General features: G+C 36.0%; 1 protein-coding gene across 1 annotated transcript; it reads right to left on the bottom strand.

The window, feature by feature from the left end:
* Nucleotides 1–5,179: 5,179 nt before the first annotated feature.
* LOC134302813 (ribonuclease H-like) lies at nt 5,180–6,860 on the bottom strand. The gene is made up of 2 exons (XM_062988022.1): nt 6,308–6,860; nt 5,180–5,791 (listed from the first exon to the last, which is right to left on the bottom strand). The coding sequence occupies exon 2, from the start codon at nt 5,784–5,786 to the stop codon at nt 5,289–5,291; it is 498 nt and encodes a 165-aa protein (XP_062844092.1). The 5' UTR covers nt 5,787–5,791; nt 6,308–6,860; the 3' UTR covers nt 5,180–5,288.
* Nucleotides 6,861–14,864: the final 8,004 nt, after the last annotated feature.

Below are 14,864 nucleotides of genomic sequence, written 5' to 3'. Positions count from 1 at the left end.
AACATACAGCATTGCAAAAACCTCAGTAGCATTGCAAGTTTTTACTTATTTTGAAAGTTCAATAGCTTTTAAAATATTTACCAAATTTCTCTAAAACACGTTTTATGGTCTCAAGAAAAACCCACATTACACACTACAATTTTTATTTTTAAACTTTTATTCTTTAATACTAAAGCAAAAACTGATTTTATCCATGCCAAAATACCATTGGAATATACAGCATTGCAAAAACCTCAGTAGCATTGCAAGTTTTTACTTATTTTGAAAGTTCAATAGCTTTTAAAATATTTACCAAATTTCTTTGAAACACATTTTATTGTATCAAGAAAAACCCACATTACACACTACAATTTTTATTTTTAAACTTTTATTCTTTAATACTAAAGCAAAAACTGATTTTATCCATGCCAAAATACCATTGGAATATACAGCATTGCAAAAACCTCAGTAGCATTGCAAGTTTTTACTTATTTTGAAAGTTCAATAGCTTTTAAAATATTTACCAAATTTCTCTAAAACACGTTTTATTGTATCAAGAAAAACCCACATTACACACTACAATTTTTATTTTTAAACTTTTATTCTTTAATACTAAAGCAAAAACTGATTTTATCCATGCCAAAATACCATTGGAATATACAGCATTGCAAAAACCTCAGTAGCATTGCAAGTTTTTACTTATTTTGAAAGTTCAATAGCTTTTAAAATATTTACCAAATTTCTCTAAAACACGTTTTATTGTATCAAGAAAAACCCACATTACACACTACAATTTTTATTTTTAAACTTTTATTCTTTAATACTAAAGAAAAAACTGATTTTATCCATGCCAAATTACCATTGGAATATACAGCATAGCAAAAACCTCAGTAGCATATCAATTTTTTAGCTATTTTGAAACATCAATAGCTTTTAAAATATTTACCAAATTTTTCGAAAACACGTTTTATTGTATCAAGAAAAACCCACATTACACACTACAATTTTTATTTTTAAACTTTTATTCTTTAATACTAAAGCAAAAACTGATTTTATCCATGCCAAAATACCATTGGAATATACAGCATTGCAAAAACCTCAGTAGCATTGCAAGTTTTTACTTATTTTGAAAGTTCAATAGCTTTTAAAATATTTACCAAATTTCTCTAAAACACGTTTTATGGTCTCAAGAAAAACCCACATTACACACTACAATTTTTATTTTTAAACTTTTATTCTTTGATACTGAGGAAAAAACCTGATTTTTTCCATGCCAAAATACCATTGGAATATACAGCATTGCAAAAACCTCAGTAGCATTGCAAGTTTTTACTTATTTTGAAAGTTCAATAGCTTTTAAAATATTTACCAAATTTTTCGAAAACACTTTTTATTGTATCAAGAAAAACCCACATTACACACTACAATTTTTATTTTTAAACTTTTATTCTTTAATACTAAAGAAAAAACTGATTTAATCCATGCCAAAATACCATTGGAATATACAGCATAGCAAAAACCTCAGTAGCATTGCAAGTTTATAGCTATTTTGAAACTTCAATAGCTTTTACAATATTTACCAAATTTCTCTAAAACACGTTTTATTGTATCAAGAAAAATCCACATTACACACTAGAGTTTTTATTTTTAAACTTTTATTCTTTAATACTCAAGCAAAAACTGATTTTATCCATGCCAAAATACCATTGGAATATACAGCATTGCAAAAACCTCAGTAGCATTGCAAGTTTTTACTTATTTTGAAAGTTCAATAGCTTTTAAAATATTTACCAAATTTCTCTAAAACACACTTTATGGTCTCAAGAAAAACCCACATTACACACTACAATTTTTATTTTTAAACTTTTATTCTTTAATACTAAAGCAAAAACTTGTATATTCCAAATACCATTGGAACATACAGCATTGCAAAAACCTCAGTAGCATTGCAAGTTTTTACTTATTTTGAAAGTTCAATAGCTTTTAAAATATTTACCAAATTTCTCTAAAACACACTTTATGGTCTCAAGAAAAACCCACATTACACACTACAATTTTTATTTTTAAACTTTTATTCTTTAATACTAAAGCAAAAACTGATTTTATCCATGCCAAAATACCATTGGAATATACAGCATTGCAAAAACCTCAGTAGCATTGCAAGTTTTTATTTATTTTGAAAGTTCAATAGCTTTTAAAATATTTACCAAATTTCTCTAAAACACGTTTTATTGTATCAAGAAAAACCCACATTACACACTACAATTTTTATTTTTAAACTTTTATTCTTTAATACTAAAGCAAAAACTGATTTTATCCATGCCAAAATACCATTGGAATATACAGCATTGCAAAAACCTCAGTAGCATTGCAAGTTTTTACTTATTTTGAAAGTTCAATAGCTTTTAAAATATTTACCAAATTTCTCTAAAACACGTTTTATTGTATCAAGAAAAACCCACATTACACACTACAATTTTTATTTTTAAACTTTTATTCTTTAATACTAAAGAAAAAACTGATTTCATCCATGCCAAAATACCATTGGAATATACAGCATAGCAAAAACCTCAGTAGCATTGCAAGTTTATAGCTATTTTGAAACTTCAATAGCTTTTACAATATTTACCAAATTTCTCTAAAACACGTTTTATTGTATCAAGAAAAATCCACATTACACACTACAGTTTTTATTTTTAAACTTTTATTCTTTAATACTAAAGCAAAAACTGATTTTATCCATGCCAAAATACCATTGGAATATACAGCATAGCAAAAACCTCAGTAGCATTGCAAGTTTATAGCTATTTTGAAACTTCAATAGCTTTTACAATATTTACCAAATTTCTCTAAAACACGTTTTATTGTATCAAGAAAAATCCACAATACACAGTACAATTTTTATTTTTAAACTTTTATTCTTTAATACTAAAGCAAAAACTGATTTTATCCATGCCAAAATACCATTGGAATATACAGCATTGCAAAAACCTCAGTAGCATTGCAAGTTTTTACTTATTTTGAAAGTTCAATAGCTTTTAAAATATTTACCAAATTTCTCTAAAACACGTTTTATGGTCTCAAGAAAAACCCACATTACACACTACAATTTTTATTTTTAAACTTTTATTCTTTAATACTAAAGCAAAAACTGATTTTATCCATGCCAAAATACCATTGGAATATACAGCATTGCAAAAACCTCAGTAGCATTGCAAGTTTTTACTTATTTTGAAAGTTCAATAGCTTTTAAAATATTTACCAAATTTCTTTGAAACACATTTTATTGTATCAAGAAAAACCCACATTACACACTACAATTTTTATTTTTAAACTTTTATTCTTTAATACTAAAGCAAAAACTGATTTTATCCATGCCAAAATACCATTGGAATATACAGCATTGCAAAAACCTCAGTAGCATTGCAAGTTTTTACTTATTTTGAAAGTTCAATAGCTTTTAAAATATTTACCAAATTTCTCTAAAACACGTTTTATTGTATCAAGAAAAACCCACATTACACACTACAATTTTTATTTTTAAACTTTTATTCTTTAATACTAAAGCAAAAACTGATTTTATCCATGCCAAAATACCATTGGAATACACAGCATAGCAAAAACCTCAGTAGCATTGCAAGTTTTTAGCTATTTTGAAACTTCAATAGCTTTTACAAAATTTACCAAATTTCTCTAAAACACGTTTTATTAATCAAGAAAAACCACATTACACACTACAGTTTTTATTTTTAAACTTTTATTCTTTAATAACTAAAGAAAAACTGATTTTATCCATGCCAAAATACCATTGGAATACACAGCATAGCAAAAACCTCAGTAGCATTGCAAGTTTTTAGCTATTTTGAAACTTCAATAGCTTTTGAAATATTTACCAAATTTCATTGAAACACGTTTTAATGTCTCAAGAAAAACCCACATTACACACTACAGTTTTTATTTTTAAACTTTTATTCTTTAATACTAAAGCAAAAACTGATTTTATCCATGCCAAAATACCATTGGAATATACAGCATTGTAAAAACCTCAGTAGCATTGCAAGTTTTTACTTATTTTGAAAGTTCAATAGCTTTTAAAATATTTACCAAATTTCTCTAAAACACGTTTTATTGTATCAAGAAAAACCCACATTACACACTACAATTTTTATTTTTAAACTTTTATTCTTTAATACTAAAGAAAAAACTGATTTTATCCATGCCAAAATACCATTGGAATACACAGCATAGCAAAAACCTCAGTAGCATTGCAAGTTTTTAGCTATTTTGAAACTTCAATAGCTTTTACAAAATTTACCAAATTTCTCTAAAACACGTTTTATTAATCAAGAAAAACCACATTACACACTACAGTTTTTATTTTTAAACTTTTATTCTTTAATAACTAAAGAAAAACTGATTTTATCCATGCCAAAATACCATTGGAATACACAGCATAGCAAAAACCTCAGTAGCATTGCAAGTTTTTAGCTATTTTGAAACTTCAATAGCTTTTGAAATATTTACCAAATTTCATTGAAACACGTTTTAATGTCTCAAGAAAAACCCACATTACACACTACAGTTTTTATTTTTAAACTTTTATTCTTTAATAACTAAAGAAAAACTGATTTTATCCATGCCAAAATACAATTGGAATACACAGCATAGCAAAAACCTCAGTAGCATTGCAAGTTTTTAGCTATTTTGAAACTTCAATAGCTTTTGAAATATTTACCAAATTTCATTGAAACACGTTTTAATGTCTCAAGAAAAACCCACATTACACACTACAGTTTTTATTTTTAAACTTTTATTCTTTAATGCCTAAAAAAAACACTGATTTTATCCATGCCAAAATACAATTGGAATATACAGCATAGCAAAAACCTCAGTAGCATTGCAAGTTTTTAGCTATTTTTAAACTTCAATAGCTTTTAAAATATTTACCAAATTTTTTTGAAACACGTTTTAATGTCTCAAGAAAAACCACATTACACACTACAGTTTTTATTTTTAAACGTTTATTTTTTAATACCTAAAAAAAACTGATTTCATCCATGCCAAAATACCATTGGAATACACAGCATAGCAAAAACCTCAGTAGCATTGCAAGTTTTTAGCTATTTTTAAACTTCAATAGCTTTTAAAATATTTAACAAATTTCTCTAAAACACGTTTTATTGTCTCAAGAAAAACCCACATTACACAATACAATTTTTATTTTCAAACTGTTACCTTTTAATACCTAAAAAAAACACTGATTTTATCCATGCCAATATACCATTGGAAAATACAGCATAGCAAAAACCTCAGTAGCATTGCAAGTTTTTAGCCACTCTCTTTGGTTTGTTTACTGCTTTCAACAGCTGAAAAATCTGTGTTGCATTCTTGATGGGTGTCCCTTGTGCAGTCACTAGTCCTCTCCTTATCCACTGCGGCCCATCTAGATGCAACGCAGAATGGGCATAAGCTGAGTCTGTGTAGATGTTAACTGTTTGATCAGCAGCTTTCTCCAATGCTTTGGTGATTGCTACTAACTCAGCCAATTGGGCAGACGCTGGTTGTTCAATGATTCCTGAGTCCACAGGGATGAAACCCTCATTAGTCTGCTTGACTACTGCATATGAGGCTACAAGTCCCTTGTCCCCTTTGTAACAGCATCCGTCACAGAATAGAGTCAGGTCAGGGTCCTCTAAAGGAGTGTCTTCCAAATCTTCCCTACACTTCAACAGTTTTTGTGTAATTTGCTCACAGCAATGTGGTTCTGCATCAGGGTCGGAATTCAGACCTTCAGTCATGTTCACCATTTTCCCTGTAGTGTATGAGATATGAGGTTGAGTGAGAATACTATTGATTCTGTCTTTTCTTGCTCTTGACAGGGTAAAGGCTGTGGAAATCAAAAATGCAGTCACACCATGACTTGTATTGACAAAAAGAGGATAAGGATGACACATGACCAAATGTGCTGTTTTGGTAATTGCTGTGGACAATGCTGCTAGGTATCTGACACAACCTGGTTGACCTGTTACCACAGGGTCCAATCTTGAGCTATGGTACAAGAGTACAGCTCTGACACCACTGCCCCTTTTCTGAAAAAGAACTGCATTAATAATGCCATTCTTTTCAGAAACATCCAAATAGAAAGGGTCAGAGTATTTTGGTTGTTGTAGGTCACTGGCTAAGGTCAGTTGCTGTTTTAATTCAATAAAAGCAGCCTCAAGGGGCTTGGTCCACTCTACTTTGGCTGTTAGGTTTCCAAGCCTGAGTAATTAGGAATGTAATTCCTGGAATAACCTGTCAAGCCAAGAAAAGACAGAAGGTGACTTACGGTAGTTGGCTTCGGGTGATTCAGGATGCAACCTCTGGTGTCAGCAGTCAGGGAGTGACCCTTTCTGGAAACCCTCTGTCCTAGAAATGTCACGACAGGTCGGCATATCTGCAGTTTGGCTTTGTTGACTTTGTATCCTAAGTTCGCCAGATGAGTAAGAATGGTAACAGTATCCTGTAAACAGAGCTCTTTAGAAGTACAAGCAATTAGTAAGTCATCGACATATTGAATCAACAAAGTGTCACTGCTCAAAAGGTTCTGTGTCAGTAAGACAGCTACCAGTTCTAGTACATTTTGGCTCTTCATGGCCAGTCTCACCTGTTCCCATCCTTATGTCAAACTCAGCCCTTGAAGTTCCTAGCTGATTTGATAACCGTCTCAAGTCCCTCTCATATCTGTTTTTACTATCTGTATTTACTTTGTTTTCTTCCCCTACTTGCTCTCCTCCAGCTGCTACCTTCACTTCCAATATTCTTCTTCTTCTGATTCCTCCCTCCCAGATTCTAGTTCCCGTTCTCTTGGAGGAATATACAACCCCTGGCAAAAATTATGGAATCACCACTCTTGGAAGATGTTCTGTCAATTGTTTAATTTTGTAGAAAAAAAAGAAATCACAGACATGCCACAAAACTATCATTTTTCAAAATGTCAACCTTCTGGCATTAAGAAACAATAAAAAAAAGAAACAAATATAATAGTTGTGGTCAGTCACAATTGCTTTTTTTAGATCAAGTAGAGGAAAAAAATATGGAATCACTCAAATCTGAGAAAAAAATTATGGAATCACTCTGTAATTTGCAGTTTAAAAACAAAACATCTGCAGCAGATTAGATTTGCTAATTATTCTTCAGTTTAAAAAGAGTGCTCACACCTCGGAGAGCTGTTGCACAAAGCAGATTGTCATGAATCATGGTTCCAACACAAGATATGTCAGTTGAAACAAATGAGAGGATTATAAAACTCCTTCAAGAAGATAAATCATTGTGGAATGTCGCAAAAGATGTTGGTTGTTCCCAGTAAGCTGTGTTTAAAATATGGACCAAGTACAAACAAAATGGGAAGGTTGTAAAAGGGAAGCATACTGGTAGACCAAGTAAGACATCAAAGCATCAAGATAGAAAACAAAGCAATATGTCTTGAAAACAGAAAATGCACAACAAAACAAATGAGAAACAAGTGGCCAGAAAGTGGAGTCAATGTCTGTGACTGAACTGTAAGAAATCACCTAAAAGAAATGGGATTTACATACAGAAAAGCCAAACAAAAGCCACCATTAACACCTAAAAAGAAAAGAACAAGGTTAAAGTAGTCTAAAGAAAAGCAATCGTGGACTGTGGGTGACTGGATAAAAGTGATCTTCAGTGATGAATCGCGAATCTGCATTGGGCAAGGTGATGATGCTGGAACTTTTGTTTGGTGTCTGTCCAATGAAATTTATGAAGATAACTGCCTAAAGAAAACATGTTAATTTCCACAGTTGTTGATGATATGGGCCTGCATGTCGGGTAAAGGCACAGGGGAGATGGTCTTCAATAAATGCCAAAGTCCACATTGAAATTTTGGACGCTTTTCTTATTCCATCAGTTGAAAGGATGTTTGGTGATGATAACTTCATTTTTCAAGATGATAATGCATCTTGCCATAGGGCAAAGGACGTGAAAACTTTCCTTCAAGAAAACATATAATGTCAATGGCATGGCCTGCAAATAGTCCGGATCTCAATCCATTTGAAAATCTCTGGTGGAAATTGAAGAAAATGGTCAATGACAAGGTTCCAACCTGCAAAGCTGATCTGGCAACAGCAAGAGACAGTTGAAGGCAGATTGATGAAGAATACTGTTTGTCATTAGTTAACTCCATGCCTCATAGAGTTTAAACCATTATAAAAGCCAGAGGTGGTGCAACAAAGTAATAATGGTGCAGTGTTTTCTAATGATTCCATAATTTTTTCCTCAGATTTGAGTGATTCCATATTTTTTTACTCTACTTGATCTAAAAAAAAGCAATTGTGACTGACCACACCTATTATATTTGTTTCTTTTTTTATTGTTTCTTAATGCCAGAGGGTTGACAGTTTGAGAAATGATAGTTTTGTGGCATGTCTGTGATTTCTTTTTTTTCTACAAAATTAAACAATTGAAAGAACATCTTCCAAGAGTGGTGATTCCATAATTTTTGCCAGGGGTTGTACTCAGCCCTCTCTACTTTATCAGTCAACATCTTTCCTTGATCTGTTAACACATTGGACAATTGCTGTACCTGTTCTTGTACTTTCACTTGGAAATCAAACTGTTGCCTTCTAAGCTGCCCATATTCTTCTGATTTAGCATGTAAAACCCCACTTAGCACCTTTAATGTCACATTTGATGTGTGTATGTCTTTACCTTGTTCACTCTGATGCTCATTATCAGAAAACATAACACGCACCGGATTCATACCAGTCTGCATTTGTGTGTGTGGTAAAACAGGAGCGTTGGGTGTGGTATGTGTGAGAGTGAGAGACGGGAGGGGGGTAGCCGTCTGCTCAGAAATGGCTGACGCTACATATGGGGGAGGGGCGCAGCCCAGCACAGCTGTGTCGGGCGGCGCCATCTGTGCTGAATTCTCCTCAGTGGGTGTGTGTGTGTGATCAGCGGGGGCAGAACTCACGCTTAAACAAATATGATTCATATGCTGGACTATAATCTGTGTCAGAGCTAAATCATTTTCAGCAGATATTAAGACCCTTTTAACAGTAAATTTTTTCAACCCTTTAGCTTTCTCCAATTCAGTTTTTGCATCGCTTACACCTTGTTTAGCAATTTTCACATATGCCAATCTAGTATTTGTGTCGGGGGTTGGGTCACCACGTGTAAGATACAGTCCTTTGTCTACTCGAAATTTAAACCATTGTTCTACCTTCTTCAGCATGGCCTTACGAATTTTCATTGAAGAAGTTTGTTCAATTCGACTTTTCACCCGCCTTTCCAATTCTCCAGCTGTTATGGAGGCCATTATTATTATTTTTTTTTTTAGAAAGTTAGAAGAATAGAAAACTAGAGAAAATAGAACAGAGCACACAGAAACAGGAAACTATACAAATCCTATACAACAACTAAAACAGTAAACTATACAAATCCTATACAACAACTAAAACAGGAATCTATACAAATCTTATACAACAACTAAAACAACAAACCCATCACCAAGACACCGGCATATAGTTTCCCTGACCAGTTCTAGCCTCACTGACTTTACTAACCAATTACTAACAATGCAATAGAAAACTTAATCAATTCCAATGATTATTCCACAAAGCAATTGCTATATTGGTTTTCAGGACCGACTGCTCAAAACCGACCAGAAAATAACTTACCACACAAACGGTTGGACTTTAACCAACCGACCTGAACCCATTCAGGCTTTCACAGTTGGACTCGAACCAACTGACCTGGTACCAGGCTTTGCGTTTTGACTCTAACCAAACGGGCATGGACTCTAACCACACCGGATCCTTTAGACTCACCAGGAGTCAAGGCATGCCCACCATACCTTTGTTAGTGAAAGAGAAACCACGCCTTAGCATTTATCAGTAATTATTTTTAATTATCTACGAGAGAATTCTCAACATACCAGACTCAGAACTAAATATTTGATTGCATCTAAATGAGGACTTAAATCGCCCTTACCTTTTTAGTCGGGTACCCTTTTGAGTCTGGCAGATTTCGAATTCTCCCGATCCTGGATCCAATCTGATCCCGTCCACCTCTGCAGTCCTCCTCATTTCTCCAATGAACACTAATTAATCGATTTTAAACCATCCTCTGCTACCATTTGTTGTTGTGGATCTTTTGTTAGAATCGATCCGAATTTATCAGGAAGCAAGGTGATGTCCTTTTAAAAGTTTTATTCAGAAAAGGTTGGTTCGTCCTCCAAGTCACAAAGCAGCTGCGTTCTGAAGCCTTCTCCGTCTAAGTGAACAATGCAACAGACCACGAGTAGAGCGCGCAGCTGTTATTTATAGTTTACCATCACCCCCTAGTGGCCAGGTGTAGTACTACTCCATATAAGGTATGCCTTTTGTTCCAGGCTTCCACTCAGCCAGTTCTAACCGGTTTTATGCCACGTGGCGGTTTGGAACAACTCCAATCACATTCCTTGAATACCAAAATGTTTTAGACCAATATTGTAATGCCCAATAATAATTTATATTATAACAGTATTAAAAGGTAACAGTTTGAAAATAAAAACTGTAGTGTGTAATGTGGGTTTTTCTTGATAAAATAAAACGTGTTTTAGAGAAATTTGGTAAATATTTTAAAAGCTATTGAAGTTTCAAAATAGCTTAAAACTTGCAATGCTACTGAGGTTTTTGCTATGCTGTATATTCCAGTGGTATTTTGGCATGGATAAAATCAGTCTTTTTTAGGTATTAAAGAATAACAGTTTGAAAATAAAAATTGTAGTGTGTAATGTGGGTTTTTCTTGATACAATAAAATGTGTTTTAGAGAAATTTGGTAAATATTTTTAAAGCTATTGAAGTTTCAAAATAGCTAAAAACTTGCAATGCTACTGAGGTTTTTGCTATGTTGTATATTCCAATGGTATTTTGGCATGGATAAAATCAGTTTTTTCTTCAGTATTAAAGAATAAAAGTTTAAAAATAAAAACTGTAGTGTGTAATGTGGGTTTTTCTTGATACAATAAAACGTGTTTTAGAGAAATTTGGTATGGGTCCAGGATCCTCTCTTTGTGGATTTTGCATGTTCTCCCCATGTCCGTTGGGTTTTCTCCAGGTCGCTATGATACACTGTCTTCATTTGAATTGTATTGCAGAGCTGGGACTGGATTTCACAACCTTCTGATTGACATCCCAAATCTCCATTCACCCTTTAAAGTCAAGCTCATTTGTATCTACAGCTTCCATTATTTTGTCCACCACGTGTATGTAATCTCTTTGGGTCCAGGGTCCTTTCTGTGTATATTTTGCATGTTCTCCCGGTTGTTATGACACATTTCCTTTATTCAAATTGTATGGCAGAGCCAGGACTGGAACCCACAACCTTCTGATTGACAGCCCAAATCTCCACCCACCTTTTAAAGTCAAGTTAATTTGTATCTGATGTTTCCGTTATTTTGTCCACCACCTGTATGGGTCTGGGGTTCTTTCTGTGTACATTTTGCATATTCTCCCCATATCCGTTGGGTTTTCTCCAGGTCGTTATGATACACCTGTTTTATTCAAATTGCATGGCAAAGCCAGGACTGGAACTCACAACCTTCTGATTGACACCCCAAATCTCCACCCACCCTTTCTCATTTGTATCTGATGTTTCCGTTATTTTGTCCACCACCTGTATTGGTCCAGGGTCCTCTCTGTGTGGATTTTGCATGTTCTCCCCATGTCTGTTGGGTTTCCACTGGGTCGTTATGATACACTTCCTTTATTTTAATTGTGTTTCAGAGCCGGGACTGGAACCCACAACCTTCCTATTGATTGCCCAAAATCTCCACCCACCCTTTAAAGTCAAGCTCATTTGTATCTGATGTTTCCGTTATTTTGTCCACCACCTGTCTTGGTCCAGGGTCCTCTCTTTGTGGATTTTGCATGTTCTCCCCATGTTCGTTGGGTTTCCACCGGGTCGTTATGATACACCTGTTTTATTTAAATTGAATGGCAGAGCTGAGACTGGAACTCACAACCTTCTGATTGACATCCCAAATATCTATCCACCCTTAGTCAAGGGTCAAAGTCAAGCTAATTTGCATCTGGTGTTTCCGTTATTTTGTCCACCACTTTTATGTCATCTTTTTGGGTCCAGGGTCCTTTCTGTGTAAATTTAGCATGTTCTCCCATGTCTGTATGGGTGTTTTCTGATACGCTTGCTTTATTTAAATAGTTTTTTCTGGATGTTCCCATCACAATGGCATCACGACTGACCGCTGCACCCCTAAATAATCCCGTTTCTCTCTCCGATCTGATTTTTGGGTAACAGGGCGACTCTGTTCTCCCAGCGTCGGGTCTGAAAGGAAGACCGGGACCTCTAGGACGTGACGGCGATCCAGTACGTCCATCCTTTTCTGAAGAATCTGAGTAAAGTCCTGCGTTCTTGTTGCAGAAGAGAAAACTCATCCCTTGTTTTTACTCACAGGGACCCTCAGGGCCGCCGGGCAGAACCGGACCCCCAGGGTCGGCCGGGTTCAGAGGAGCTCATGTGAGTTTTTTTTTTTTTTTTTTTCTCTTTTAAGTAAGGTCAGTGATAGTTCATTGGTTACGGTACTGTATTAGTAATCAGAAGGTTACCTGGTCGAGCCCCATCACTGCCAAGTAGCCACTGTTGGACTCCTGAGCTCCAGGGCTGTTACCCCTCTATTGCTGAATATTGTGTTCAGTTATGATTGTAAGTCACTCGGGATAAAAGTGTCTGTCCCAACAGTGGATGGCAGAGCCAGGATTCAAACCCACAACCTTCTGATTGATACCCCAAAGCTCCACCCATTAGGCTTGACCCTTGTAACTGAACTGTGATGAGGCAGCTGTAAAGTCAGGTTAATTTGTATCTAGTGTTTCTGTTATTTTGTCCACCACCTGTGTGCACTCTCCTTAGAACCAGGGTCATTTCTGTGTGGGTTTTGCATGTTCTCCACAGCCCAAAGATGTGCAGTCAGGTTAACTGAAGATACTAGAAATTATCTTTAGTGTGTGTGTGTGCCCTGTGATGGCCTGGCGACCTGTCCAAGGTGTTTCCTACCTTTTTGCCCAGTAAAACACACCCACCCACAGCGACCCTGACCAGGATACAGTGGTGGTACACCAGACACTGCGTGAATATAAACAGGATTCCGTTATGTACACACGGGTTTATTTATTTATCTAGTCTAGTCCAGATGTGGCGGGGGTTTGGAGAGGCTCTTGAACTGATGTGTGGTTTGTTGCAGGGACCTCCGGGGCCTCCTGGACCTCCAGGACTGAAGGTATTCACAGCTGATTGCTCATCGCTCAAGTGTGGAACTGTTCGCCAGTCCAGCTGAACCCGGTGTGTGTGTGTGTGTGTGTGTGACAGGGTAAAGAAGGACGATTTGGCGTCCCAGGACCTCAAGGACTGAAGGTCAGGACTAAACTTAATAATTAATTCTCTTAATAAATTCTTCTCATGTATTTTACTACGGTACTGATATGTGTGTGTTTGTTTTTTTTGATACGGTGGGTTTAGGGAGATCAGGGACTTCCTGGTACACCCGGTAAACGAGGAAAGATCCTGTATGCAACCACCGGGAAGAACTCGAAGGTAATATTTAATTCTTCTATAAACTTCAAAGTGACTGGAGGACTTATCGGGGGGCGCGGGGCAGGTAAATGCTGACTTCACACAGACGCAACAGTTTAGGGAAGGCGCTTTCCTGTTCAAGCGTGACTCAAGAGCTTTGGAATGAAGCGGAACATCAATTGAGGCTTTCTTGACCGACACCGAGGGCCAAGAGCCTTGCTCAGGAGTCCAGCGGTGAAGACTAAACCAGCATCCTTCTTATTACCAGTCCAGTACCTCAACCAGTGAGCTACCACAGCCCTAAACGCAAATTATTGGGGTGTCCACATATTTTTGCCCGTATTTAATGTGTAATAACAGTTCCACAAGTTCTCAAAACATCAGTGCAGTGCATCTTTTGACTGAACGGGCACAAATTCCCACAGGCGTACTTCGGCCCTCCTAGAAAAAAGTTTGGACACCCCTGTATTAAACAGCTTTACGTCTGACTTCAGTAAATAAATAAATCAGTTCACCTTTTGTTAAAAAAAAATCGACCGTCAATCACATTTAGTTCTGTTCCATGACAGATTACGATATACTCATCTCACGATATACTCATCTCACACACACATAAATCCATAGACATATATACAGTATATAGCATGTGTGATGTACATTTATTTTTAATTGCCACGAACCCCACGTGGGCCGGATGTGGCGTATGACGCCCAGGTCTGCTTTAGGCGCTTGCGATCGACTCAGCTACATTTAAGAAATATCTGCCGATCACCAATCGCAAATTTAGATTAAAACCAATACATAGCCGATCGATCGTTCCATCTCTTCTATTAACAGCCCTGTTAAAATTGTCCACTATGTGGGAGATAGTGTGGTCTAAATGACACTGTTAAGAGTTCGTACTGTCTATAGCTCTCCGTCTCTCTCACTGTGTAGTTGGTCGCTCATTTGCTGTTTACAGCCATGCAGAGACCGCCCGCAAGCGTCTTCCTTGTTTTGGTCGCATCTCTGTCAAGGCCAATGATGGTAAACCCCTGCAACTGGTTATCTGTGTCTGCTGAAAGACAGGTCTCAGTAAAACTAAAAAGGCTGGTCTGTCCGTAATCCCCATCGAACTTCAGAAGTGTTGAGTTTTGTTGCGTAATGAGCGCACCTTTGTCAGCTTGATAGCTGGTAACGGAAGCCGGCTACCCCTTCTCCTCAGCTGGTTCTGTATGCCTTCTCTTGATCCTCTTGTGCTCCATATACGCTCCCACCGCCCCCCTCAAAGTAATTCCAGTGGTATAATTTTGCTCGATAGGAGATCAGC

The sequence above is a fragment of the Trichomycterus rosablanca genome, chromosome 25, assembly GCF_030014385.1.
Source record: "Trichomycterus rosablanca isolate fTriRos1 chromosome 25, fTriRos1.hap1, whole genome shotgun sequence".
Classification (NCBI taxonomy): Eukaryota; Metazoa; Chordata; class Actinopteri; order Siluriformes; family Trichomycteridae; genus Trichomycterus; species Trichomycterus rosablanca.
The sequence above is the reverse complement of the archived record's forward strand: the minus strand, read 5'-3'. Positions and strand labels throughout refer to the sequence as shown.

Excerpts from the sequence above, each read along its gene's own strand:
- LOC134302813 (XM_062988022.1), bottom strand. The coding sequence starts at position 5,786 with ATGGTGAACATGACTGAAGGTCTGAATTCCGACCCTGATGCAGAACCA.